At 51.4% G+C, this 27,917-nt stretch overlaps 6 protein-coding genes across 6 annotated transcripts; 1 reads left to right on the top strand and 5 right to left on the bottom strand.

Annotated features, from left to right (window-relative positions):
- Positions 1-32: 32 nt before the first annotated feature.
- Positions 33-3,494, bottom strand: DSM5745_04666 (DEAD/DEAH box helicase; the record flags this gene model as incomplete). Its single annotated transcript, XM_026746682.1, has 1 exon — positions 33-3,494. One exon carries the CDS (start codon positions 3,492-3,494, stop codon positions 33-35), a length of 3,462 nt encoding a protein of 1,153 aa, XP_026604162.1.
- Positions 3,495-5,071: 1,577 nt separating this feature from the next.
- On the bottom strand, positions 5,072-7,204 carry DSM5745_04665 (putative HMG box transcriptional regulator; the record flags this gene model as incomplete). Its single annotated transcript, XM_026746681.1, has 3 exons — positions 5,072-6,613; positions 6,676-6,821; positions 6,898-7,204. 3 exons carry the CDS (start codon positions 7,202-7,204, stop codon positions 5,072-5,074), a joined length of 1,995 nt encoding a protein of 664 aa, XP_026604161.1.
- A 1,696-nt stretch (positions 7,205-8,900) lies between these two features.
- On the bottom strand, positions 8,901-9,953 carry DSM5745_04664 (uncharacterized protein; the record flags this gene model as incomplete). The annotated part of the gene is made up of 2 exons (XM_026746680.1): positions 8,901-9,638; positions 9,705-9,953. The coding sequence occupies 2 exons, from the start codon at positions 9,951-9,953 to the stop codon at positions 8,901-8,903; spliced, it is 987 nt and encodes a 328-aa protein (XP_026604160.1).
- A 958-nt stretch (positions 9,954-10,911) lies between these two features.
- DSM5745_04663 (40S ribosomal protein eS6) lies at positions 10,912-12,046 on the top strand (the record flags this gene model as incomplete). The annotated part of the gene is made up of 5 exons (XM_026746679.1): positions 10,912-11,016; positions 11,152-11,224; positions 11,380-11,400; positions 11,473-11,890; positions 11,950-12,046. The coding sequence occupies 5 exons, from the start codon at positions 10,912-10,914 to the stop codon at positions 12,044-12,046; spliced, it is 714 nt and encodes a 237-aa protein (XP_026604159.1).
- A 1,126-nt stretch (positions 12,047-13,172) lies between these two features.
- DSM5745_04662 (ribose-phosphate diphosphokinase) lies at positions 13,173-14,354 on the bottom strand (the record flags this gene model as incomplete). The annotated part of the gene is made up of 4 exons (XM_026746678.1): positions 13,173-13,599; positions 13,666-14,038; positions 14,128-14,219; positions 14,284-14,354. 4 exons carry the CDS (start codon positions 14,352-14,354, stop codon positions 13,173-13,175), a joined length of 963 nt encoding a protein of 320 aa, XP_026604158.1.
- A 610-nt stretch (positions 14,355-14,964) lies between these two features.
- Positions 14,965-27,270, bottom strand: tom1 (E3 ubiquitin-protein ligase TOM1; the record flags this gene model as incomplete). Its single annotated transcript, XM_026746677.1, has 4 exons — positions 14,965-15,059; positions 15,115-23,190; positions 23,247-27,147; positions 27,223-27,270. 4 exons carry the CDS (start codon positions 27,268-27,270, stop codon positions 14,965-14,967), a joined length of 12,120 nt encoding a protein of 4,039 aa, XP_026604157.1.
- Between the last annotated feature and the right edge of the window lie 647 nt (positions 27,271-27,917).

Genomic DNA, 27,917 nt, shown 5'->3' with positions numbered 1-27,917 from the left:
CACCAAATCAGGTACAACATGCCCAATCTAGACTACGGACTCGGAGTCAAGTTGAACAAGGTAACGTAGGCAGGAGAAATGCTCCTTCCCGGACTCGGCGATTCCATGATTATCCCATTCGGATCGAGAAACTGTGGACGTGGTGACGTCCGCCGTCTCTTTGACGAGGGTGACAGAATATCCGGTTCCAGAATTGCAACACCCTTATTGCCAGGTGAAGTTTTGGTGGTACTGTGCCTGCGCTTCACCGGCGTTATGGGGAGCTTGTATTTTTCGACTTCCACTTCCGCTTCCGTCGCCGGACCCGGAACTAGTTCGGCGCTATCTGGGATTGGTAAACGGTGTCTGTCGAAGAAACCGGCGGGGTGGCGGAGGAAAGCAAGGGACGTGTAGTCTTCGCAGCAGGGCATGGGAATGAAAGGCTCCTGCTGGATGATCGAGCTCATGGTATAATCGTCGAGAAGATCACTTTGAATCTCGGTCTCAGCCATGGCTTTTCGGCGCTGGAGGATCTTATCCTCGAGGGTGTCGCGGAGGACGAGGGTTTCGACAAATACTGGACGGGTTTGTCCAATGCGATGGGCACGCTTGATGGCCTGGGACTCGACGTTTGGCTGCCATATAGGATTGACTATATAGACTCGCGAGGCGTGTGCGATGTGCAGACCATGCGAGGCCTGGCGGAGATCCATGAGAAGCACACGAACTTGTTCTGATTCGCGGAACAGGGTTAGATATTCCTCACGAAGCGATGGCTTCAAGGTGTTGGCGTAAATCCGGAAGTCGATCCCCAAGAGTTCGAGGCCTTCGGCGATCCAGTATGCAGAGTTGTTGTTGTCGTAAAAGATGATGATTTTCTCAGCCTTCTGGTGCTCTTGAACCTGGTCCAGCAGATACGTTAGTTTGGCTGACGCAGTGGCGATTAGCTTGGTTTGTGTGAGCGGCGAGTCAGATGGCAACTCCGCGTATAGACCCTTCAGGAAGGTCTCTTTCGCTTTGCGCTTCACCGGACTCTCTGGTGTGGTTTTTTGGGGGGCAGCAGTGGAGGCGTCAAATCCTTCGCGTCGAGACAATTCCCTTCGGATCTTGATGCCAGCGCCTGATAATCCTTCAGCTGGATCGGACGCTCGGAGATGCTTCGTTACAAACTGCTGGGCGAGACGAGCTTGTGATATCCCAAGCAAGAGAGGCTCGCGCTGGAATTGAACGGGATCTAATGCCCAAAAGCCTCGGGCCTCCGACGGAAAACCGGCGACAAAGACCCCCAGTTCATGCATGTTCTTGAAGCCATTCCAGCTGCCAGAATCAAGCGCTGTTCGAGCTATCTTTACTCCTTGTGTGAGTAGTGCGATGTCGGCTTCGGTCATTGTGTTCCGGTTCTTCTCAAGGTAATTAGTAGCGACTTCGACCGTTGCTTGTAACTCGAAGTCGGTTCCTGCCCACCAAAACCCAGCTTGTCGCAAATTGCTGATGACGCGGCCAAGATGCTTTCTATTGCGTTGATGGAACATATAATCTATGTCTTGTCGCTCCGATGTGACCGCGTTAACGGCAAGAATGAAGATGAACAAGTTCAGACTCAGTTTATCGTAGAATGTCGGCTCAAGATGGACCACCTTATTATGCAGCCGGGGCAGAGGAATTTCACGGTGAATGACGTCCAACTGATGGCGCACAACCAGGCCTTGTAAGGTTGCGCGAAGAGATGGCGCCTTTCGCCGCCTCCCGTCTGGTCCCACGGGCTTCATGTACGTTGTCCAGTCAGCAGGGTCGTCACTCCTCGAATTAGACCAGGGCTTGAGACCCAAGAAGTGAACGACGATTAGACGCAGCTTGTCAATATCCTTTAGTTCGCTATCCACACCCTTTCCAGTCTTCTTCCTTCCGCGAAGCACAGCAGTGGTTGCCTCGGTCAAATCTGTATCGGTCGTGTGTGTTTCCTGGGAAGCCAGACTGACTTCAACCCCATACAGTCCGTTAGACGGAGTACCAGACACGACCCAACGTCTCTCCACGCGAATCTGATCGAGAAGATGCGACATGGTCGTCTTGTGTCCGTGGCCGGCGACGTTGTGTCCTTCATCAACAATAACCCTAAGCCAATGAAGCTTTGTCAACGGGGAAGGCTGGTTTCGGCCCTTTTCGCTAGAGTCCTCCGCCTCTTTCTCAAATCGAGTTCTCGAGTAAAGGACAATGTCATAGGGGAAGAGATCCTCAGGAGGCGGCGTCAGGTCTGCGCCGCTCCGCAACGTGAGAACCTTCAGACCCTCAGTATGTGTGGCAATTTCGCTCACCCAATGGTCGAGCAGATTAGGTGGTACGATGATTAGAGTCCCAGAGCAAAGATGGAGGCGAGGGTATTCCACAGGCGTGCGACCAGAGTATCTCCCTGCAGGCGGACGAATGATATATGAGCCACGGTTGGCCTCGCAAGCCTTGATACACCGATCGTAAACTTCTCCCGTTTGGCTAAAATGATCAAAATGGGCTTTCCAGGGTAAAGACAACCGACCTGCGGTCGCCGCCGCCATGTCCAGAAGGCTACCGGTTCGAGGTCTCTTGGGAATCCGTATAGATTGATGTTCGAGAGGTATCTGCGGAAAGTGGCCACGGGTAGCTAGAATCACAGTCAGAGAAATCAAAGTCTTGCCGCAACCCATGGTTTCCGCAAGTATTCCCCCACAAGCCTCCGAATACAGTGTTCTCTCCCGCACGATCTTGCCTTTCTCCCTGTCGTAGTAGTATTCCCGGCCAGTTGGACTTGTACATGACTGAAGGCGCGGATCCAACATCTGATGAGGTTGTACTTCTCGCTGGATCATGGTAGCAGCAGAACGTCGCTGGTAAGGATATAGTGATGTTTTGAGTCCAAGAACGCCGGTATACATCTGGCCTTCCTCATCGTCGGCCTGGTCAAGAGCGGAGATTGATAGTATATCCTGCATGGCTTGCTTGGCATATGGGTCCCGGATCGTCTCCACATCAGGGCTGGGATCCTGAAGAGTATTGAAGATATACCATAGAGACTCGTCATCGGCACTCACAGAAGAGAGGTCCACTATCTTTTCACCAGATCGTCCTTCCCCAGTCCAAGCCTTAGCCGAAGGATCCACTCTCAACATGACGGCTTTCAGCGCTCTTCTAAGTGGGGCGCTGGAGCGCGGTATAAACTTCCGCCCAACATCATCAGGCAAAACATAGACACGAACATAGCGAGTTTGGAGGTCGTGTTGGCCTTCGTGAACGGTGGTTCGTATCCATTTGTGCTTTTCCAAGGTAGCGAGTTCGGCAGCAGGAAATCCAGGATCACCCTGCTCTAAAACACCCACAGCAATAAACGAGTCCAAGTTCTCGAGCAAAAGCGCCATCTCGGTCTTCGGAGTACCTATCAAAGACTCGGGAGTGGATGAAGTTGCAGATGTGAACTTCACGCCAACACTATCCGCAGAAGTGTTGGGCGGAGACGATGACTCCATGAAGTGTGGAGGAACCATTATGGAGAAGGGTCCTTGAAAAGGCTCACTAGGAGCTGTGTTACTTCCCTTCATAAAGAAGTGAGTCCATAGCCTCGGAAAGATTTTACATGGCCTGGTTGCAATGATCTGGCTCGTTTGGATCTGAGTGAATGAAGACAGTAACACACCTGAGGATAAAAATATTCATCTGAGACAAGAAGTGGGAAGCCAGAGCACACTTTCTCCTGACTATGTCCTAGTCCCATGTCTAAATGAGCCCTCGGGCCCGTATCTCTGCATTATAAATAAGAATAGATAGGTGAAGAGAGGGGAGAGATTAAGGCTTGATATGTTCCTGGGGCTATTTTTCATGGAACTGCCGCCTACGCTTTCCCTGATACGAAAGAGTGGGTCTTTTTGTCACGTGCCTCTCATCGCAGCTGCCATGAGGTTCTTGGCATTTTTCAAAATCAACTCTGCAGGGTAGCCTAGCCCATCGTCCACTCTAGGTGCCTCTCTCATTATTGCGTTGGCCCTAAAACCAGGTACAAATGGTGCTCATGCTCTGGGGTAGTTTAAAGATGGGGTTATGACAGGCTGACAGCGGCTCCCTGCGGACCCGGACCGTTTATATCCCTTGCGTCTGCCTCTGTTCATGTCAACAGAAGAGCCTCAACTCTCTCCAGCTCCATCAACTTTATCACTAGGTAGTCAGCAAAAAGGCTATCCTCATCGTTTTCAGGAAATATTGTACGGTATATATGATGCTGGCATTACTGGCCTGCCATAGTTATTGTTGCCATAAGCCAGAGGCTGAAGCCCGTAACTGCGCTGCTGTCCAGGCCAGAACCTCAGCCTTCGGCCCCTAACGAACAACCCACTTGAATCGCACGCATTGAGATGTCCGGCCCCAAGCCAGGTATCCTGGGTACGACAAAGCTGCCATATCCATCCGAGCAGGTTTTCAGCACGCTTACCAGTACTCCGGTATTACCTATGTTGATGTACGTGCAGATCAGAGAAGCACAGTTATGGGATTGGGTGTCTAAGATAGAACTGCTGACCGATGGGCATTGCATCTGGAGCGGGACGGACAGGGCTCCTCAGAGTTCTGCAGCAAAAGCGTACGCAGTAGTGTTAGCTGCTGGTAGAGGTGAATAGACCTTGCCATATTTGCTTGGTATTGATCAAGTCTGTCTCTAAATCAACACATGTTACCAACAGCGGTAAGGACTGTAATGTTAGAAAGCCTGAAACATTGAACTTAAAACACAATATATTGCTTGTGCAGCTTCGCGAATCATCTGGATCCTTTCCAGGAAGACCTGTATCCACTTGCATTGATACAAGGCGATATGAACTATATATAAGTGTACTATTGTGCATTTGCGTATAGAGTAAGAAGACCTTGAGAAACCAATTAGAGCACTTTTATTACTCTGAAATAACTACTAAACCAACAAACACCATCCATTCCGCAAATGAATCCAGAAAACGTCCAATAGTCCACCCCAAGTAAGTGCAGGTCACAAACAGATAACCTCCCAGTTGTCCCACCATTATGCTAAACCGACCGACAATGAGAATGAAACATTCGGGAATAACAAAAGCTACAATTACTGCGTAAGGTAATCTTCAATCTCAAAACCTAACCGCTTTAGAACCTTCTCTTCTAGCTCCTTCGGGCCCGGGGCGTTTGAGGCTCTCCGCACGACAACCGTCTTCGCGTCCTGCAGACGGATCTCGACGGGGTTTCCAACCTGCCTCAGCTCCTGTACGTCGCATTCGCGGACGTATACTGTGATGTCAGGGCCCACGGCCCCGCGCCACAGAGATGCCATCCACTGCCAATGGTCGGCGACGTTGTAATGGTCAGATATGGGGGCCATGCATGCATATGCGTCGGCTGTTGTAAGCTGATACCGCGGAACTATAGCTACCCGGAGGGAGTTGGAGGTGGGATTGGGGGTTGACGCAGTCTCGGGAGGAGACGATGCAGCCTCTGACCCATTATCACTAGAGGCGGGCGGGGAGCTTATGTTTGCTTCAGCAGTGGCCTTGTCGGGATTGGCGGTTTTTGGCGAGATACGAGGGGACCCTTCTTCACCTGATCCGGGGTCTATGGAACGGCGTGGTGGTTCTGACTTGACAAAACTTTTGACCTTTTCAGAGACCTGATGCCATTTGGAGATGCAGCCCCAGTACTCAACCTGCTTGTCGCACATCTCCCCGGGCTCGGTGCTGCCTTCGCGTTTTTGCTTTGGCTCTGAGATCTCCGGGCCATCAAAGACGCGGACCTGGAATTTGCCTTCCTTTGACAAGGCATTGCTGAGGTATTCGGTAACATTCTTCACCAATGCTGTATCTTGTCCATCGACAGCGATGACGGGGCCGCGACGCCTGGAGTCGCCGTCGCGGAAAGACAATGGGAGCTGAGGTGATATCTTCGCCAGCAGCTTGATCTTGTTCAGAAATGGAATACTCATCACAGCTGATCCTTTATCCTTATGGAAGCCGTCCTGCGCGAATGGAGTGATGGGTGTCATGCCTGCCGATAGCGAGGGTTGGGTTTTCAGCGGTGGGAGAGTCAGGCTGGGATCCGGTTGTGGGTGCTCCTTTACTGGACGAAGACCCCGAGGGGCTTGCATTGCATGACCGTGGCCGAGGCTCCGAGGGCCGCTCATGCTCTCTGTGCGACCGGCACCAGGCTGTACCGAGTATGGTGAGTTTGGCGGGCTCTTGTCGCGGTGGAACTCCGCCCTGAATGGCACATGGGGGTTGGGGTTTGTTCGGCGTCGCTTTGAGTCCGGAGACATTGACCCGCTCTCTTCCCATTGACGTGCTCGGGAGAGACGGTGCTCTGGATGGCCTTGGCTTCCATGTTTCATGCCTCTTGGTCCTTGGTCCACACTGTAGTTTCGACCGGAACCTTGTTCCGCATATGAAGACCTTCCGCTGCTCACAGAGCCGCCAGAAAATCCAGCGTCTGGGGATGCGGGTGGGTTCATGATCCGGCCTCCACACCTGTTGCAGATGGTAGAACCTGGGGGATTATGTCCCAGCCCCGAGCTCAAACTTCTTGCAGTCCCATCGCGACCATATCGACGGGGTTGGTATCGGTACTCGGGGTACTGTTGCTGATGCCGTGCTTTCTCTTCCTGATACCACGTTAGCGGCTTGAGCAACAGCGCGGGATTAGAGCCTTGTCAGAATGACTTACTTCTGCTAGAGCCTTCCATTCGTCCTTGGTCGCCTGCGGAAGCTTTCTCCATTGCTCGCCAATGATTTTGGAGATGTCCGGGTTAGCCAAGCCCGGGTTCTGAGCTACCACTGCTCCTTGGTAGTGCTGACGATAGAGAATGAAAGCTGTAGTGAACGATAGTTAGCAGCTGCTTGCATCTGTTTTATTGTGTGACGCTGGAAGAGATGATTATTGACATACCATTGCGAGGTCGAGGGATTTTAGGATCTGGCTGGCAGAGACAGAACTGGGTGACAGAATCTCTTGGACCCTGAGCTGTTGACTTCACCGGACTGGAAGATGCCGAGCGATCTGCTGCAATAGATGGCCGTTCTCTCATTGGAATGGTTCTTGTGGGAAGGGCTGATCCTGGCTTGGGAGCTTCGAGGGCAGCTGAGGGACCGGGTGAACCCTTGTCCACGCTAACCCTAGAGCGATGAAGAGACAAGAGATCGACCTTTGGCAAGCTCTCAGAGTAGCGGTACGAGGGAGGTCGATGGTCAGCCATGGTTGAATCGTTGTTCATTATCTTGTGTTCGAGAAGGTTGCTGGTCGGTCTTGATAGAGAAGAATCATGATGCAAAGCAGGAGGCTTTGGGAGAACTCGATCGTAAGACATTTAATTAATACAAAAGCCAGTGAGCAGAGAGGCGGAGGCGAATGCACGAGACAGAGCAGAGTGATGAAAGAAACGATGGGGCAAGGAAGTCAGAAAGAAAGGAACAAGCAGCAAGAGGAGGGAGGAGAAGAAAGAAGAAAGAAAGCCGATATGTATAAGGCCTTGGGCGATGACTGCAGCCTCGTGCTTGAATGGCCACAATAGTAAATAAGATAAAAATAATAAAATGACCAGACCATTAATCTGATTCGCGATTTCCTTTTTGTGCCTCCTAAACTGGGATTGGATTCTCAAGTCCTTTGTTCTCTTAAAGGCCGACCTTGCCTGGAGTTAGCCTCTTTAGCCTCGCGCTGACCCTGCTTGTTGCTTCTTTGTCTCTGGCGTTCCACTCTGGCAGTCGCCCTCCAAACAGGGAATGAAACATTTTGATTGTCTGCAAACTGGCATGAAGATGGGCCAGATGGGCCAGGAACCGAATGGACCAAGAACTGACTGAGGGCAACTCTGTAGGCAGGGTAGCAGTGCCCAAACAGGCTGGAAGGATCGTGGGATAGTAGGCTAGATAGGAAGTGCGATTATTGTTCCCTGGGGCAGTTCTTTGTTCTTCCCGCATGCGGCGCTGCAGGGGGTTACCACCCAATGGCGGCACACCAGCACAGAATAGCTTCGGTCCTGGTGTGACGCTCAGCCAGTGATTGCTACCGAGTAGTAGCGCCGTTCCAAGCGGCCACTCGTGCTGCCCATTATGCCTCCGCCAACCACCATCCACGCCATCACCAACAGATCTCCGAAAGACAAAGAAAAAAGCAAAGAATAAGAGAACAAAGAACTCCAGGCAGATCCCACCCCACCCGCCCTAAGGAGAGTCATGGAGGCCCCGGCTTTTGCCAGATTTCGCATTGATTTTACCAGATGCGATCTTCGAAATTTGAAATTCTGTTCTGGTGGAAGTTGAAGTTTGCATTCCTACCGGCCTCAGCCCATTCCGATCCACCGACAACTACTGCTTTCATCATCGCGTTACAACAACCACGTTTCTTTCTTCCTTTGACCCCTTTCTCAGGCCTCTCGCTCGCTTCTGGAAGCATACTACCCTGTCAAGCCCGCGTCTCGCCGTCCACCCTTGCCGCTGGTCGTCATTCTGGTGTCTACTTCCAACTTTCTGGGTGAACACGGTGTCTAAGACTTACTACCCACTAGTAGCAGCGATTGGAACCGGCGTCTGAGCGGCTGAGCGAGCCAGCCAGCCGGAGACGCAGCTCTCCGTCCTTGTCCGTTCGCTCGCTTCTGAGTCGTCTCGGGAACCGGCCGTTATCTTTACCTAGCTCTCTGCAGGAACGTGCTTGTAGTTGTACCCTTCCCATGGATCGGATTTCGACGTGATCGGTCCATGTACAATTTGAGAAACACTAGCCTTTCATTAAACGATCTGCATTCTGGGCTACCGGAGCCACATCTCCTCGATTCCATGGTACACTTCTGTGCCCATCAATCGGTGTGCAGAAGGGCCAAGATGCATATCATTCCTACCATCCATGTTAGTTGAGCTTCCCGAAGCACAAAGGACACTAATAATGCTTCAGCCTTACCAGAAAAGGTACTTGTCCGGATGGTCGCAGCGCTTGTTCTCTGATGTCACCACCCACTGTTGACTGCTTTCCACACAGGCGTCCTCAACATTCTCCCAGCCGGGGTCTTGGTTCTTTCCCAGCCCGTTGGATTCTTCAACACCCGCAACAAAAAGCTGGCGATCTCGGATAAGATCGGTGACAAACGACTCTGTATCGAAAAGATAAATGGCCCCCCTCCCCCATTGCTCCGCTGCGCCTCGTAGTTTGCTGTTCCAGTGAGAAACAAGCTTGACTGTCTCTTTGTAGGTGGAAACATTCTGATCCCCGTGTGGGCGGAAGGCGGGAAGGAAGGTCACATCGGGAACCAGTGTCAGGATGATTTTGAGGTCGTCGTTGCCCCAATTCTGAGACAGTACTTCCAATTGTTCCATGATGACCTCAACGATGTGATCAACAGACTTGGTGGCTGTCTCGTAGTCCTTCTCTATCATATTCCACAAGTCCCAGACCCCAAAAGAGACTACCACGATGGTGCGATTGCGGCGATCATGGATCACCGCCTCGTCGAGCTGCTGAATAGCCTTTGTCTCAGTGCCCACCCACTGTTTGACCTGGGCCTTGAAGTCAGACAACGGGGACTTGTACAAGTTGAGAAAGGTGCCCGCAAGCTCCTCATTATCAACGACAGACCCAATATAGGTCCCCTTCAGAGACTTGGCAGTTTGCGCAAGGTTCTCGTGATGACACGAGAACTAAAATGTCGTCCAATTAGCTATGACTTGGTAGGTCCGATTCACCCGGCTGGAGTCATGACTTACAGAAGAGCAAAGCCAGTCGGTCCAGACTTTCCCACCCTGGATCTCTTTGGCATTATTATCGCTCCAGGTATCACCAAACACAACTAGCCTGCGGTCAGGTGAGGCCGGTGCCTGGAACTCCACAGTTGGCTGGTCCGCCGCGCCGACCTTGCGGTAGTAGAAATGCTGGGAACCGAGGAACAAGGCTGAAAGCAGAATGCTGAACACCGCAAAGGCACAGACTATGTGAAACTTGCTAGCAAGCCTCATTTTCGGGCGTGTCTTCCAGAGACAAAGCTGTATAGGAAGAAACGGCTATCCCGAATTCCGCGATAGCCAGGCTCGGCGCCTAGAAAGTGAAGTAACAGGGATCGGCGAGCGTTCTTTGTCCTGCAATTTTGAATCTCGAATCACCAATTTGATATCAGGCGACGGAGCAAAAGCCGAAGTTTGGGGCCAGGTGATTCCGGGAAGTCGGGTTTTGGGGAGAAAAGTTGAAAGGACGCTGAGTAGTCGAGAGCCGGAGATGGCCCGGGGTGGGTATCCAGTGTCGCGTGAGAACTGGCGGGCGGAGTTTATGAGAAGCAGCAAGGCGAGGGAGAAGAAGAAAAGAGCGATTAAAGAGAAGCGAGCGATAGAATACTCTAACGATAGCAAGAAGAAGTGGATATATACATGTCTCAGGGGCAGGAGGAGAAAAGAGAGAGGAAAAGGGGAGAGGTCCTGTCAGTTGTAAGGCTAACGGTAACTATCATGGACTTTCTCCGTCTGGAGACCGGAGACTGGAGGAACTCTGGTGGATTGCGTCACCCAGACTACGTACGCTGCGCAAGAGCTGGAAACTGTGTTAGGAACTTCTGCTGGGCAAGTCTAGAAGACCAGTTCGTAGTAATCTATGCTCTACTGCAATGTAGAACATGCAGAACTTGACTAGAACAACTCCTCCCAAGATCGATTCCAGTTAGACGAATCGAATCGATGCCTGACTGAATATAGTTTTTCGACCGCCTGAAGGGTCAGGTGTCTACCGCCGTGACTAAGAGCCCTACCGAGGCGCTAGCCCTTCTGGGCTAGTCGCTGAGTCAGCCACCCACAGACCGAATTCTCGCTACACCAAAAGGAAATAGACACAAAAATCCACACTTGTCTTTCGCTTGAACGACCGAACGCACCACTTCGACCGTCGACAATCCCGCGCCCTCCGTCTTGACCGCGCATCAACGTCAAGATGAAGCTCAACATTTCCTACCCGGCCAATGGGTCGCAGAAGATCGTCGAAATCGACGATGAGCGCAAGCTTCGCCCTTTCATGGAGAAGCGCATGGGCACCGAAGTCAGTCGAGTCCAATCCATCCCCGAAGCAAAGCACAAATCCGTCCTCCGCGAAGAACGCACAAAAGGAACATGAACACGCACGATGAATGAAATGAGAATTGGTGGCTGATTGCGGCATCTTTCTGGTTATTAGATTCCCGGCGACTCTCTCGGTGACGAATTCAAGGGTTACCTCTTCAAGATCACTGGTGGTAACGACAAGCAAGGTACGACTGGACTATCTCGATTTTCGGTACTCGGCAACAACCTCGGCTTTTGAATGTGGAATATGGATGCGATACCGGATCATTGCACATGTCATGCGTGGAAATTGTTGTCGGGGTCGACGATGGAATCTAATGCTAACATATTTGGTTCGCAGGTTTCCCCATGAAGCAGGGTGGTATGTAACGAATCGCCGCCCAAAACAAGCCGACTACACGCCCAGACAGAGAAACTCACACCTTCCCTACAGTTCTCCTCCCCACCCGTACCCGTCTCCTCCTCGCCGACGGCCACAGCTGCTACCGCCCCCGCCGCACGGGTGAGCGCAAGCGCAAGTCCGTCCGTGGTGCCATCACCGGTCTGGACCTTGCCGTCCTCGCCCTCAGCATTGTCAAGCAGGGTGAGGGTGAGCTCCCCGGTCTCACCGACACCGTCGTTCCCAAGCGTCTCGGCCCCAAGCGCGCCACCAAGATCCGCAGCTTCTTCGGTCTTGACAAGAAGGACGACGTCCGCAAGTTCGTCATCCGCCGCACTGTCACCAAGGAGGGCAAGAAGGACTACACCAAGGCCCCCAAGATCCAGCGTCTGGTTACTCCCCAGCGTCTCCAGCGCAAGCGTCACAGGATTGCTCTCAAGCGCCGCCGCTCTGAGGCTGCTCGCGAGGCTGCGTAAGTCTTCCCGGAAATATTGGCACAAGCATCGGAGGTGGGAACTAACGGATATACAGCAACGACTACGCCAAGCTCCTCGCCACCCGCGTCCACGAGGAGAAGGCCAAGAAGGACGAGCTCCGCAAGCGACGGGCGTCTTCCATGAGGAAGTAGAGGGGTGTTTTGGTTTCTATTCTTTCTTTCTCCGAGGGGTTTCTAATGGTCGGGTTACGTACGTCTCTCTGTTATGGCTAGGGAAAGGAAAGGAAATGTTCAAAAAAGGATTAAGAAATCTCAAGACATCGACGGTCATACCTACCTCTTCCCCACCTGCATCTGCATCTGCATCTTTTCATCATCCTGTAAAAGAGAACTATCAGGGTAGCGTGTCGGATTGAACTGAGCTGAACTAAACTGAAGCTAGAGAAGGAGTACACTCTTTTGGGAGGAAGAGTGGTTCTGCCTCCGAACCTCGGGGAAGAGAAGAAGGGAAGCGAACGAAGCAAGTCGTGCTGTGCCGATCTATCACGGATCTCTTCTTTTTTCTCTTTTGTTTTCCTCATGCTGGACTGTGGATTAAAAAATCAAAACGCTTTTCATGATTTATTGTTGGTTCCACATTCCACACTATAATGTCCCGGCCGGCCACCCCGCTTTGGATGGATGCAAGTCCCGAAACCATCCAGCCCTTGGTCCTCAACTGCGCAAGCTGAATCAACATCCAGTCTTTCTGGACGTCGGCAGAGGAAAAGTCAAAGCGTGGCCCAATGTTTATTTTTAGTCTTTTGATGCTTTGGGCACTGGCCTAAGATATCACAAGCCTTAGCCAACAAAGCCCTACTAAACCGTGGTAGATGCCACAGTCCTAATGGCTTCAGTGCCTTGAAAAATAGAAAATCAGAATGCCTGACAATGCTCACGTTATCCCAAGGGCAGAGTCATGATGAACACAAAACACAAATAACCAGAGCAATCAGAGTACGTCTGACATTGTATGTTGGGACACCTTCTAGATGTAACAAGCTCATCCAAAAACAAGAACTCCGACAGCATGAAAGGTATATACAAAGATGCATAAGCTCGTAACCTATTTGGAAATAGAATGAAATGGAAAGACCAATAGCGCCGTCAACTTTTCGACCTGATCAACGGGATCCTCTAAAAAGTTTTGTTTCTGGTTCATGCTTCATTACTCGCAGTTGTATCATATCATATCAAAGCAAAAGAACAAAAAGGCAAGGCCACAGTCTCCCATAGAATCCTCACAAAAGACCTTGCACTATCCGAGATGACGAAAGTCCTAGGCAACCGTGTGGGAGAACAGGAAACTAACGGACTCGCCGTTGTGAGTTCGCCGGCAAGCCTCAGCAAGCGTAGGGCTAATGTCAATGGTCTCGATCTTGTCGCAGGCCTCCTTCTTCTCCTTGTGAGGGACAGTGTTGGTCACAACGATACGCTTCAGGCAGCTGTTGTTCACATTATCGATGGCCTTGCCGGAAAGGATACCGTGCACCACAATGGCGTTGACTTCCTTTGCACCGTGCTGCATCACTGTGTCGGCGGCCTTGACGAGGGTTCCACAGGTATCGGCCATATCATCAACTATGATAGCAACCTTGTCCTTCACGCTGCCGACAAGGACCATTCGCGAAACTTCGTTCGGACGAGGGCGCTCCTTGTGAATCAAGGCGAACTGGAGGTCTAATCGATCGGCAATAGCAGTAGCCCTAGAGCCAAAAAGTTAACATCTTATCCTTGGGTTAAGCTTAAGCTGAAACATGGTATCCACTTACCGCTTAGCACCACCGGCATCGGGACTCACGATCACACAGTTGCTAACGTCAAGGTTCTCCCGAATCCACTTGAGCATACTGGGCTCAGCATATAGGTTGTCGACGGGGACGTTGAAGAAGCCCTGGATCTGACTGGCGTGAAGGTCCATGGTGATGACGTGGTTGCAGCCGGCTGTTTGCAGCATGTTCGCCATGAGCTTAGCTGTAATCGGTGCACGGCTCTTGTCCTTCTTGTCCTGGCGGGCGTAGGGGAAATTCGGGATCACAGCGGTGATACGTCGCGCGGAAGCAGTCTTGCAGGCATTGATCATAATAAGCAACTCCATCAATCCGTCGTTGATATCGTTCGGCCGGGTGGATTGCAGGATGAATACTATAGCCGACGGACAAGGACGCCAGTCAACTTTCAATTGCCCCAAAAAAAGCCTCAGAACAAGGGGAGAGCCGGTAAGGGGCTCATACCGTCCTCATCTCGGACACTCTCTCCAATCGTTACGCTCGTTTCCTGGTTCGAGTATTGTAGGACCATGATCTTGGTCAATTCGATGCCTAGCCTGCCGAGCAATTGATGCAATTAGTGGACGCTGATAGTAGAAGATGTAGAGGCCTCGGACACACCTGTCTGCAACTAGATTGGCCAGCTCTGGGTGACTGTTGCCAGTCAAAAGCTTGATAGAATTCGTCGCCATTATGGGCGTGACTGAGTAGGGTGATGAGCGGAGAGTGGGAGGGAGGAAAGCCGAAGAAGACGCGTTCGACGGAAATACTAGTCGAGGCAGCTGTATGATATGATATATACTAAATCAGCCAAAATGAGCTGGATATAGCCATGCAGAGTCGAGCAAGCGGAGAGATGGATGGACCTCCGAAAAACCAAAGATTTCCCCGCCGTCGGCACCTGACTTTTTTTGCTGCACGCTGAGACGCTCCTGAAGACCCCACCCTAAGGCATCAAGGTGTCCACGAGATGATGACGGAGATGGCTACGAGCACGGGTTCTACGGCGTTGTACTACAATAGAAGATTGCGCTTTTGATTCCAGAAAATGAATTGGCTGAATTACATGATATAGGCAGGGACCCTAGAGCTCATATCCCGGTCAGTCGACCTGCACTTCGACTGATTCCTTTGGAGCATTTCAGGTACGCCTGCTCTAGCCAATAAGCGAATTGAGTACATAAATACATGGAAAACAAAAGGGAAAAGAAAGACACATGTGTCAAAACGCCGTGAAATGCTTAGGCATTACAAGGAGAAAATTAAAAGAACCTGCGAGGATAGTAGCAGACGGCCACCGACTTATGCGAACCCGAAATATTCACTACCAGTGGTCATTGCGATGTACAAACGCTGCCGTAGAGTCTCGTAGCTATCATATTCGGGAAGATCAAGCTCTGTATGGAAAGATTAGGTGATGTACTGCAACGAAGACAGGGGAGTAAAACTTACGGTTAAAGCATGTATGAGAGCTTGGCAAACGGTCTTTGTTGCCATAGTCGCGATGGATGTTGAATCGGCTCACACCATTCATACCCTCCAGCTCCTTGAAGCCGTTGAGAGGCACTTTGCTCGTACCAGTAACGAACTGTAGCAACTTTGCCCGTTCTTCTTTATCAAATGAGCGAACAGCGCGCCAGAACCATTGGATCTGAGGGGACGAGGCTGAATAGTTGTGGTATTCGGTGTTTGCCTTCCAGTCATCCACATCGATTTCGGGAAGACCTGAAATGAGTAGCTCCAGCTCCTGTTCATTGAAGATGGAAATCAACTCGGGGGGAATGATCTCGTGGAAGCCTTTGAGGAAGTTGTCCAGCTGTTCTCGAACGGACGCTACCAGACGATAATCAACCACTTTTTGAACGTACTCTTCCTTGTTCTCCTGTGTCACGGGGATATTTCGCCCGTTTTCAATCAGGTCAATGGTCTGCTTCTCCCCAAAGTCATCTGTCTCCACAGCGAAGGTCTCAGTAATGATGTCTGTGATGTCATTCTCGAGCATCCAAAGAAGAGACTTATAGTAATCCAGATCGAGAGTCTCCATGTCCTTGATTGACACGTTGCGGCTTAGGATGCACTTGTAGACTGCACGACTGAAATGGCAATCAAGTACACGCCCCTCGTATAGAGCCTTGCCAATGATACGCCCAATGAACTTGAAGAACATCAAATGCTCAGGATTCACGCCACTGAGGCGGTTAGGGTGGAAGGTGGTCCTGTCGGCAGCAACAGGAATGAAGAGCGCGTAATCTGGGTTGAACATGCCGCGGGCGAGAACTTGGAACCATTCTCTTGTCACACCACCCGCATCAACACCCTCTTCCCCGTGGAAGCGCACATTGAGTTTACCGTATTTGAGCTCATCGGCGGTTTTGAAGTACAAGGCCCGGAAGGAGTCCAGGAATACCTGATCTCTCCGCACACCCAGCTGAAGCGGTGGGTGAGGGTGGCGAGGTTCGGCTCCGCGTGAGTGCACTCTGCGAGTGAAGTAGTTGCGCTTGTTGTCGAACTCTAGCACCTTTGGGTTCTTGACCAGTAGGGAGAAAGTACCACTCATCAGGCGTGGGTTTTGTCGGACCAATTCGTTCAAGATCTTGCGGTGTTCTTCCGTGAATTTGAAGAATAAGCTCTCCATACTCAACCCTGTGTCACCCGAGCCGCTTGAGACGGAGAGCTCTCGGCTGTTACGGGCAAGAGAAGTATCCTTGAGTGTGGTATTCTTGCAAACAACCATTAAAGCTTCAACTAGGGGCAGAAGAATTGTTGCGACATTCATCATATTCTCCTTCTGTCGGATAAGCGTCAAACATTCACTGAGCCTCGTCCATAGGGGTCCAAATGTTGAGCATTCGTATAACGTCTGTAGAACATCTGTTGCTGAGCTCTCAGTGTCATTCGCTTTAGACTTATCGGCGCGGCTGGGATCGAACAAATAATCAAGGGCTGTCAAAACACGAAGTAGCTTGACCTGATCAGAGCTGGCTGGAGAGAATTTCGCAAGTGCCAGGCCTTGCATATCTGTGCCGTTCTTGGCTTCGTGCACATGATTTATCAGTTCATCTAGGTCAAGTAAGATCGTGGTGCTCAAACCCTGGGCCTGGCTGACAAGCTCATTGCCAATAGTGTCTCGAGCACCAGGGACAGCTGAAAGGTTGTTGATGGTGGAAAGAGCGTCTCGGAAGATCTTGCCATTGCATTCGCGAGCCGCAAGAACATGAACCACTAGCTTCAAATTGGACTCTGGGATAACTGGGGGCTCGATAGTCCTTCTCTTTGGTTTTTCGTCTTCGTTTTTTGCGGCTTCCGTCTTGACGTCCATTGCATTCTCACCTTGAGTTTCTGCTGATGTCACGCCATCCTGCGAGTCTCCGCCTTGGGTATCCGGGGGGGCATCGGTCATATTCGTATCCACCGTAGAGCCAACAGCTGCTGTCGTCTCGCTGGTCTCTGCTGGCTGCTGAAGCTCTGCTGGCTGCTCACCCTTATCTTGCTCAGGCTGCTTATCCTTCTCTTCCTCCGCTTGTTTTTCTTTTTCTCGGCGAAGGAGTAGAGTGAGGGGTTGGGTGATGCTTGCCAATAAGCTCGAGAGTTGCTCCATACAATTAGGGCTCTCGAGTATCAACTTTCGATCCAGCAGCGAAAGCAGGGCGTTCAGTGCAAACTTGTTGGCTTTGTTCTCCTTGCCTTTGCCCTTGCGGAAAGCCTTCAGCTTGAGAGCAGAAGCCGGGTCGTGCTCAGTTAGGAAGAACCAGGCAATATGAGGATTGTATTGAGACAAATATGAAAGTGCTCCAAGGCACTGCTGCACCACCATAATCGGAGTTACCTCGTTGCTGACATTTGATGATTGGAAACCTAGGCTTCGCTTGACAGACTGTGGGGTTTTCGGAACAGAAGGAGTCTTCGCTCGCAGAGACAGTTGGGCGAAACTGCGTTCGATCGCAGAGACATCAATGCTTCCATCTTGTAGTACGGAAAGAAGAAGACTAATCACTTCAATCCGATTCTGACGGTTTTCACATACATTGTGGAGGATATCGTTCAGCTGGTGACGAGCGTTGCCTTGGAGAGGCATAAACATCAAGCGAAGCAGTGTGGCAACCCCAGCTTTATCCAACATTTGTACAATCTGGCGGCGTTGCTGTTTCTTGGGCTCTTGATCATCAGCTTGTTCTGTTCGCTGGCGATGATCAATTCGTGGGATATCGCCGAACTGGGTGAGCCTCGACCTTCCTCCTGAAAGAGCACGGGCTTCTGTAACGAATTCAGGACCGAGGCTTGCGAGTAACTCTTCAGGCTGTTCAGCAAGGACGGCGGAACGTAACGTCGGATCAAGAGTAGCGAGAAAACTGGCTGGGTCCATCTCTTCAGCATGAACCGGGACAGCGGCGGGGCCTGCTGTCCCTCCTTGCCTACGAGCGTTTTCGCGCTCCCGACGACGACGGTCGGCGGCTTCTTGTTGGAGGAGCTCATCCCGGATCTCTGGAGGCAATGCCTCAAGAAATTCGGTGTTGATTTCACTGGGCTCCTCACCGGCCGCCGCAGCTTGAGAGCGCTGTTCAGCCAATTGCTGCAATATCACTTCTTCTCGTAGTTCCTCGGGGAGAGCTTCAAGATATTCTTGGTCGATTGCTAAATTGCTGATTTCAACACGGCTGCCTCGTACTGTTGTCCACACTCGGCGAGGAGGTTCGGCCGGGCCTGCTTCAGCTTGGGCTTGCGGCACGGCGATGCTAGCCTCGGCAGTAGCATCAGTTTGCTGCACATCGTCCATGGGTTCTGAAGCGGGGGCTGCATCTGACGCCTCGCGTTCTGCTTCTTCTCGTTCCCTTTCCTCCTGCTGGCGAGCATTTTCCTCCTCCTCTTTTTGTTTACGTTCCTTTTCCTCTTCTTCCTTTCGCTTTCGTTCTTTCTCTTCCTCTTCCTGGGCGACGCGCATTCGTTCCTCCTCCTGCCGTTTGGTCTCTTCAATGGCCGGAGGAACGAGGACCTTCAAGAGTGAGTTGACAACACGCTGGGTTTTCTCAACATATGTGCTGCTGAACAAGATACGGGCTTCTTCCTGCCAGCGGCTTCGAGTTGTTGCTAAAGCAAAGCTTACTGCCTGAGAAGGGTCGTCTCGAGACCGTGCTGGAGGGGCCTGAGGTCTACCCAGCCCAAAGATATCCTGAATGCGATTCGAGAACATAGCGCTCCTATCAACATGAACGTGGATGCCATCTTGGCGATGGAAGACTCCAAGCCCCGGACCGCCTTGGCCAATGGCCTGCATGATGGCATTCATGAAGGTAACCGGGCTGTCCATAGGCTGCAGGCGCCCTGTTGATACTGGCCCCATACCATGCACCCAGTCTGTGAAAGCCTCGTTAGTGGCCCCACGACGTTGTCCAGGTGCGTCTAGGCCACGATCGGTTCGCACCAGCAGAGGGTTTGTTCCATCGTCGTTGCCACGTGGCGGGACCTGGGTCCGTTGCAAACGGTACGATGGAATCGGAACGATGCCATGACGACTTGGCAACATGCCAGTGACCGCAGCCCATGCGGGGTTGGAGCCACCACGGAAACGGTGGTGATGATGACCACGCGGCAGTGGCGGCTCGTCGCCGTCCCATCCCCAAGAATCAACAAGGTCATCGTCATCATCAAATCCGTGATAGGAGCCTTGGTCTTCATCGGCGTCATCAAGCTCTTCTTCCAACTCATCAATTTCTTCGTCTTCTGAAGTGCATGTTAGCAGTGAACGTGAACCTGTGGGGAAAGGGGATAACGAACCATCGTCTTCGTTCAACTCGTCATCAACAATGTCGTCATGAAGATCTCCCAAGCTGTCCGCTTGGAGATCTTCAACACCACCCGCGGCCTCATTTAAAGCACGGAAGATATCATCTAGCCGGCCTCCATCATGACTTCGGTCTGTGTGTCTAATATCTGCGAGTTCGTCCTCCAGCTGGTTCATGATGTCAGCTTCATCATCGTCCTCCGACATTTCTTCGCTTTCCCATTCGTCCCCGTCACCCTCATCAAGGCTCTCATTGTCTCTGTCACCTGTAATCTCTCCCGCCAGGATCTCATCATCGTCGATGTCGGAATGGTCATCGTCCTCATCATCTTCTTCATCGTCATCCTCATCGTCCTCGTCGTCCTCATCATCGATTACAACTTCGATGTCCATGCCGTGATCGCCGGGGAGACCTTCAATGGGTCCGACGCCTTCAATTTCATCTTCTTCATCACTGACCACTTCCCCATCATCCTCCGCCATCTCTTCTTCGTAGTCCATTTCGTCAGGATATTCATCATCGTACATCTCATCGTCTTCTTCTTCTGACTCCTCGGAACTGGTTACTTCTTCGTCGTGGCGAGGTTCCAACATGCCTAGGGTAGAGTGGCGGAACAGATCGGGTGTCTCCTCACGCTCGTCTTCCATGTCGTCGGACACAGAAGTAGCGGAAGATATTTCGTCATCTTCCGTTCCTGCCATGTTCGAAATGTCTGACGTCTCGCTCAGGAGCACAGCGGTCTGCGTAAGCTTATTCAGAGGGCGTAAAATGTACTTGATGACCCGCTTAGAGGACGGGAAGTTCAGATCGATTTCAGCAACAGATGCCGTCAGAGCGGGGATAAAATGCTTTTCGAACATAGTTTTCGCAAGTTTCCTTGTGGACGAAGGGAACGCTGTGTCACCCGAGACGAACGCATAGCCGCTAAGCATCTTGTCGAATAGGTCCGCAAGAGACATCAAGCGAGAGTATTTGGCATCCAGAGGCTCGTTGGACGCGTTGGCTTCCTTGTAGGCTTTCAGGGCGTGTTCTAAAACAAACCTCCGTACGAAAGCCAGGTCAGGTTCGTCCTCTTCATTAGGACTCTGATCGTTGCGCCGCCTCCCATGACCCCCGAACTCTCCTGTTCTAGTACACAATGCGACCAGGACACGCATCGTCCAGGCCGAGGTGTTACTGCGCTTCTTGAAGGCGACAGATTCATCATGTTCCATTGTGCCAACGGGCACGAGAGCATTGAGAAGATAGTTCAAAATTCCGGAGCGGGGCTTGGATGGCGTGGTTACCAGAGGGTCCGCCTTGCGGGAGAAATTAATGAATTCGACCTTGGTTTGATTGTATGACGAAAGCAGCTCCGTCAAGCACTGAAGCAAGAAGCATCGATAGATGTAGATTGGGTGATCGTCTGCTTGAAAGGGAGGCTTTTCTGATTTCTTTGAATTCCGTGAACCTTGGGCTTCGGTACTTGAGACGGAAGGGGCTGGCTCGTCAGTCGACATTTCAACATCAGTTTGAGTCGGAGTTTCCGATCGCTCAAGGACGGGGCTCTCTGGGTTGTCCGCTGGTGGCTCCTTGTCATCGACATCTTTATAAGATAAGAGTTCAGAAAGAAGATAGTGAATGACTCCATCCGGCCTCTCCACGACGGGCGTTTTCAGCTCGTTGGCCTTCCCCTTCTCTCTGTCGTCTTGGGCTTTGTCAGACTTCTTGTCACCAGTGCTTTGACTGGACTTCGCGTCCGCACCAGTATTTTTCTCAGACTTCAACGCGAGGTGCTGAGGACGTTGCCGGCTATCGTAACGCAAAAGCTTGAGCTTTTCGTTCGAAACTTCAACGAAGATTTCCGGGGATCTGAGTACTAGATGGTACATTTGTCTGACGTAACCTGTGGTATCGATTGGCCGGGAATGTGACTTCGACTCAAAATTGGCGACAATCTCACTCCGCATGATTTGCCGGATAGTATCTTCGTCTTCGATGATATGCCTCAAAATCAGCATGAAAGCGCCTTGAAGTTTCTCATTTGTGGAGCTGGAAAGCTGCTTAACCATGACGAACAGGCGTTGTAGATTCCGCTTTTCGCCAAGTCGGACGGCAATATTGCGAATTCTGGTGAGTATCACAAGGATTCGACAGATCGACAGAGCAAGAGTATCGTCCTTCCCAACCCTGGGAAGCACTTCGATCAAGACTTCGAACAAATGCATTTTCTCGTCGTGGGGTATGAGAGGCGCCTGCAACTGAGCCGGTCCATCTTCCCTCGAACCGGGATCAGCGTTATCAGGTAAGGTCCAGTTAATTTGAGGCGGTTGAGCGTCATCAGATAGAAGTTTTTCGAGAACGAGCAATACGTGTCCCACCCACGGAAATGATTCGTCCGGAGTTTTCTGCGAAGGAACGGCGATGAATTGAAGGAACGTTGTGAAACACTCCTTGAGCTCGTCTAACGTAGCGTTGTACATCTCCTTGTCCTGAACCACCAATGCTAGAAGATGAGCATAAGCAGCGACTTTCTTGCCTGCGGCTTGGAAGTCCTCCATCTGCAACGAGACCAACGATTGGACCAGAAGTTCTCCAACCTCTCTTCTAAAGCTTTCCGGATCCCGATGCTTCTTGATAGCAGAGCCGATCAGATCGGACAACTCAAAGGAGACATCATGGTGTTCATTTAGAACGTCCAAGCATCGCTCAATCAGATTTGACCGAACCTTTTCCCTTTCAGCATCCAAATCCTCGACGGTGGCTAACTCGCGTCGCTTCGTGGGTTGCTGGTCAAGGCGCTGTTCCGCTGATTCAGCCGAATTGCTCGCGCGAGCATTGCTAGGCTCTGGCTGATTGCTGGCTGGGCCAATGTCATCTCCAGACGCTGAGGTCAGCATCTGCGTCAAAGCTCTTGTGAAATCCTCCGGATTCGTGTCCCGATGACCGTCCTCTGAACGTCCGTGCGCCTGGGCAAGAAGCATGGAGAGTGATTGATCGAAGAATGTAGTGCCATCAAAAGGCGCAGCATCACCGCCAGCCGAGTCCTCGAGTCCTTCAGCAGCAGAGCGGGCTGGTTCGAGCTCATTCGCTTCTGGCGGTATAAGCTCGGGCGCTCTAAGATACCCCCGTGCTCTGCAATACTCCTCGGCGGCTGGGAGAGAGTTGTTGCAACGAAAGAGAGCTTCCTGGACTAGCTGGCTATCGAAACCCTTGTCCTGTAAAGTCTTTACACGGTCCTTATGAATGGGGAAACGCTTCCGTTGCACATCCGCCAGCATCGGTTGGGAGTCAGATCGCCGAGCTGCACCTGTTTCATATTCACCGTCCAGAGACGAACGCAAGATATCAACGAGGCATTTGACAACGGAGCTCGTAGATTGAGTCGCAAAATCCGAGTTCCACAAATCGCGCGCCATAGGTAGGATTTGCATTCGAAGGTCCACCAGAAATTGACCGGCATGAAAATAGTCAGGGCGCCCACGATCGCGTTCACTGGTCATGGCCTGTGTTTGGGTTGATTCCATAATGCTCTTGCCGGAGGCTAGCTCAGCAAAAAAACTTAGGATTATTTTGATGCCGCCATAGGCGGACGTCAACCTCGCAGACACATCGGTTTCGGAATCAGGGACAGACTCGGGTGGCGTAAGAGCCTTGACTTCACGCACGAACAGATCACAGACATCCTTTAGAACCTCCAGTCCGTTGCTCTTCTTGAAGGCAAACAGGACAAGCGTAAGGTAATAGGAGTGATGACGGTCGGGTACAGCTATAAAGATTGGTCAGAATGGGAGTAAGGGAACCATGGCGGGAACCGAAACTTACCTTCGAATAGCAGGTGAGAAAACGACGACAGGATGACAATGAGGTATGCGAATCTGAGCTTTTGATTACCACTTGAATTGGCAGCCTTAAACTGCAGTTGTGCAAGTACGGCTCCTGCGATAACCTCGGCCACCGTAGTGGCATTCTGCTTCTGATATGCTTCGATTCGCCTCTTTCCAATCAAGCCAAGTCCTAGGTTACGGAAGAATCCGGTAATTGAAGAGGGTAGCGAGCTTAGCAGATACCGAAGCACCTGCACATTCTTGAAAGCTGCGCCGGCTTCGGTAGGTTTCGGTGGGACGTCACTAGGCGGCTGGGGTGTTTGCGGGTTAGGAGAGTTGCTACCGGTTGGCACATCTTGACGAGCCACATTCGTGAGGAAATCGGAGGTAGTTCGTTCCAAGCGTCCCGAGTTTTCTGCAGGTCTATCAGACGGGGGTGGCTGGACTCTTGTCGCTTGGTCCCAAGTGTCCGGAATATGCTTCTCAAGCAGGATCTCCTCCCATACGCAAGCCGCATGCAAGCTGCCAAGCTTCCTGACCAGAGCGCTATAACGGTCGGCTAGGTTGACTTGAGCAAAGACCGAGGTCTGCTGACTAGGTCTGGATTGATAGAGAGGCAAAGAAAATGCTTCGCGGAGGAGGTCGACAAGTATGAGCGCTGATGCCATATGTTTCGCGAAGAAAGTTCCGTTATCTCTCGAGGTCTTAGATGGTTCGTCAACCGAGCTGGGGGCTTTTCCATGACCTTCCTTTCCTGGTTGGACCAAGGAGGAGAAGAATCCTTGCTCTTCCGATGATTGCCAGAAATCACTCAGCATGTCAACAATTCGTTCGGCACGACAGATAAGCGACGGTACAACTAGATGGGGTTTGGTTTCAACGAGCATATGGACCAGAACTGTTAGCTCCTGATTTGCTTCGGAATTATGGAAATCAAAGGGAAGGCTCTGCAAAGTAGCAAGATCCAGAATGAATTCCACGCCTCCAGATTCAATGAAATAAGTGCAGTTGGACTGGTTCTCGAAGAACGCCCCCAAAAACCGCAACATGGCGAAGAGATAGTCAGTTGTCGTCAGTCCATCCGTGTCCTCATCCTTGGGCTCAACTTGGGCGTCTAAAGGCGGAAGAAGCCCGCTCAGATTCCCGATGCTTAGCTTGCCTCCGTTTGGGAGTTTTGCATCAGTATTTATGCTAGAAACACCGTAAACCTGCATGTCATCAGAGCTTTCATGCACAGAGCCATCAAGACCAATTGCTTTCAGTAGCTGCCAAGGTTCCCCTGAGATTATAGGCTTGCCTTGTGAGTCCTCTTTCCACAACTTCGCGCCCATACCATGTGACCAAGCCTTGGTTCTACACAGAAATCCGACCCGGGCAACCATCACCATGATTGCTGTCATGATTGAAGATTTCAAGCGCGGGTGATGACGAACTAGTTCATCGAAAGTACTTCCCAGCGAGCGAACCAGATTCGTATCGTCCTTAATGAGGCACTTCACATGCGTAGGATTCTCGAATATCTCAAAATAGCTTTCCAGGGCATGCGATGATTGGAATAGTTCCAAGCCCGAGCCATTCAGACAGATGGCTCCAAATGCTGAAGGAATACAAGAGAGAGCTTCAGTAGCGGGCATGATGCCAGGAGCTAAGCGAGCATCTTTTGTTCTCGCGACAACGTAATCCCGGGGTTTCTGCTTGTGCTCATCCGAGAGGCCAGTGGGCAAGCTCGATGACACCGTAGGTAGGCCCTGTGTTTCGGCGGTATACGGCTCCACAGACTCGCCCTCACCTGGTGAGGTTTTTGGAGCGCTGACGTTTGAGAGCGTAATGGCTTCCAGAAAACTCTTACTCAACCCAGCCTCTGCAATGACCTGGTAGCTAGTTGGTTCGTTATGAATGAAACTGCTGAGAATGTTGACGGCGCTACTCCACACATGGGAGCCAAATATATGCGCATTTTCAATGACAAGGCGCAGAGAGGTAAGCAACTGCGGGGAATCAATCAAGTTCCGAAGGACTCGATCAAATCCACCGCCACTGTGTTGCATTATGTGATTGACGAACCGAAACAGCCAGCGTAGAGTCTGCTGTTGGAAATAGGGGATTTGGTAATCGATTGACGATGTCTTATAGTGGTCTGGAATTCCCGCTCCCCGAGATACATTGTCGAAAGAAGATTTGGCCTCATAATCAATCAAGTCTGAAAGCGCATCAAATCCCTTGGCGTTGGTAAGTATTCCAAAGGCGTCCCGGACCGCAATCACAAAACTGTCGAGAAATTCCATGACGCGGGAATAAACACGACGAGCCTTATCAGTGCGAAGATTGAGAACATCCACAAACATAGGGATCAATCCAGCAGCTACAAGGGTCTCCGGGGTCCTAGTGCTTGAGCCTGGAAGAGTACGCAGTAAAGCGAGTAGAGCATCCCGCCATTCGTCTTGGCCACTTTCATCACTTTCATCGCCCTCCACACTCAGTTCGTTGACAGCTTTTCGGGTCAAGAACATAAGAACACCGTGATTCACATTGACGCTAAGCGCAGCACAGACGTCAATGGCTCGCGCTTTGTGCTTTGCTAGCGCATCGAGAGCCTGGATGGACAATGTTTGCACAGTCCGGGAGACAGGGAGATCTCCACTAGCCCCAAGATGGACCAACTCTCCCAGTTGATAGGCGAGTTGAAGACGTTTTGGGTGCTCCATATCGAATTGGAGGATCTTTTGTTGAAAGAGCGGTTCTGGATAGATGTACGCCAGATTCGTGATTGCGAGGATTCTTATGGCGAGTATCTGTTCTCTCGTTGACTGAGAGGTGGCAAGCCCCTTCGCATTGCGGATCTTATTCAGTAATTCGTACTTCGAATCGTCCGGCAATTCTTTAGAATGCATTGAGAAAACTTCTTCGGGTGATGCCGAGGAAACTATCGAGTTCGGAATATCCAGCGTTTTTCCACCAGGCATATTTTCTTCGGGTTTGCCAGCGGGTGTGTTGACAACTGATACCGGTGAGTCCTCAGTCGAAGAGATGCGGCCAATCCGCGGAGTAGAGCCGGTAGTATGACTTCGGCGCAAAGGCGTGGGGGTCGTAGGAACGTGCGCGTGAGAGCCACCCGGTCCGTTTTCTGCGTTTGCTGTCGCTTGTTCGACAGATCCCGACGGGTAATAGAGGAGGTGCACATGACCCCAATCATCCCAGCTATCGTCCTCCCGCGTGAGGGACGTTAAGTCATTGGCATTGTGTTTGGTCTGACGCGCTTTGTCCTTGCTCTTGATACCCGGTGGCGAGAGCCCTGGTCGTCCGGTCAGAGCAGGGCGGGAGAAAGGCGCCGCGATTTTTTGCAGTTTCTCGAGGTCGATGTTGTAATGCGTTGCCAGCAAACTGTGTTGAAGGTGGGAGCCGCCCCGGTGCCGCGAATGGTACCTTTGTGCCAAAGAGAGAGACAACCGAAGTGTAGACTGTAAAAGGCTCAGCGACGTCGTGTTGAGTAACTCGCCTAGGCGTTCACTGCTATTGTACAAGCTGCGGTTGCCACATTTCTCCAAGAGTAGCCTAGAGAAGTCAATTATGGCTTCCAGAAGCTCTCTATCTCCCTCTGCACTGTACTCTAAAGCCGCAAGCTTGGTCTCAGCGTCCCGTACGTCTAACTTAGGGTCTTCACTTGTATAGCAATGCGCGAGGTATTGTCGGCTAAAGGGCGCGGTTTGAGGGCCATTGCCGAGACTGTATTTATCAATGACTGAGGCCAGAATTTCGTCAAAGCGATTCAAGACATTGATCCAGTGATACAGGTCACCTCTTGGGAATGGCCAAACTCGAGCAAATGAGCGAAGGTGGGAAGGCAGCTCTGGAACGGGAACTGTAATCGCACGAGCTACGAATTCCGCAAGGTAGGGAGACTGTGAGGAAAGAGTTTCAGGTCAGCCATCCTGCAAAAAGGAGTAACGCAAAATGTGTCTGGAAGTTAGACTTACCAAAGTAGCCTCGTGCTTTTGTGCCGCAACCTTCTTGATTCTCCCCATGCTGAATAGGGTTCGACAATTAGGCAATCATCAGGAGACTTCAAAAGGTCCAGGAGAGCGCCTCCTAGAGAGGATGGTTGTAAGATGAAACTCGTGGAAAATGCGGTGTTGAGGGGAGGTGTGCGAGAATCTTTTATGGATGACGTTTTTTTCTTCCTCTTTCGGAGACTTTCCTTGACCGAAGCAAGGTAGTGAAGAAAACGGGGAAGGATGGTTCGCTTCGCTTCGATGACCGTCCCTAAAGTGAAGGAGTGAAGGAGGAGGAGAACTCGACCCGGTAGTGACTGGGTGTCCTTAGAAATGGGGAAGATGGCGGAGTGAATACGTCTGAGTTGGTTACTAGTCCGCTGGCAGAACAGCAAGGAAAACGGTGCAGTCGTCAACCCTGGAATAGCGCTCGAGCGGAAAAGGCTAGGTGACCCCTAAGAAGAATTACAGTAGTATGTCGAGTGAAGAGAGAGAGAGAGAGAGAGAGAGGGAATTAGAGAAGTGATGAGGAGAGGTGGGGGAGATGTGAGAGCGACAAGCAGAAGGGATGCGATGATGTTGGTGATGGAGCTTGAAGTCGAGCCCGCCGCCTCCCGCCTTCGAGCGCTAGGTAATACGGGCTATCGTAACGGCTGTTACCGTGCCTGGCGCTTTCCGCG

Source organism: Aspergillus mulundensis (assembly GCF_003369625.1).
Source record: "Aspergillus mulundensis strain DSM 5745 chromosome Unknown scaffold_4, whole genome shotgun sequence".
NCBI lineage: Eukaryota > Fungi > Ascomycota > Eurotiomycetes > Eurotiales > Aspergillaceae > Aspergillus > Aspergillus mulundensis.
This window is presented reverse-complemented; position numbering and strand designations above follow the sequence as displayed.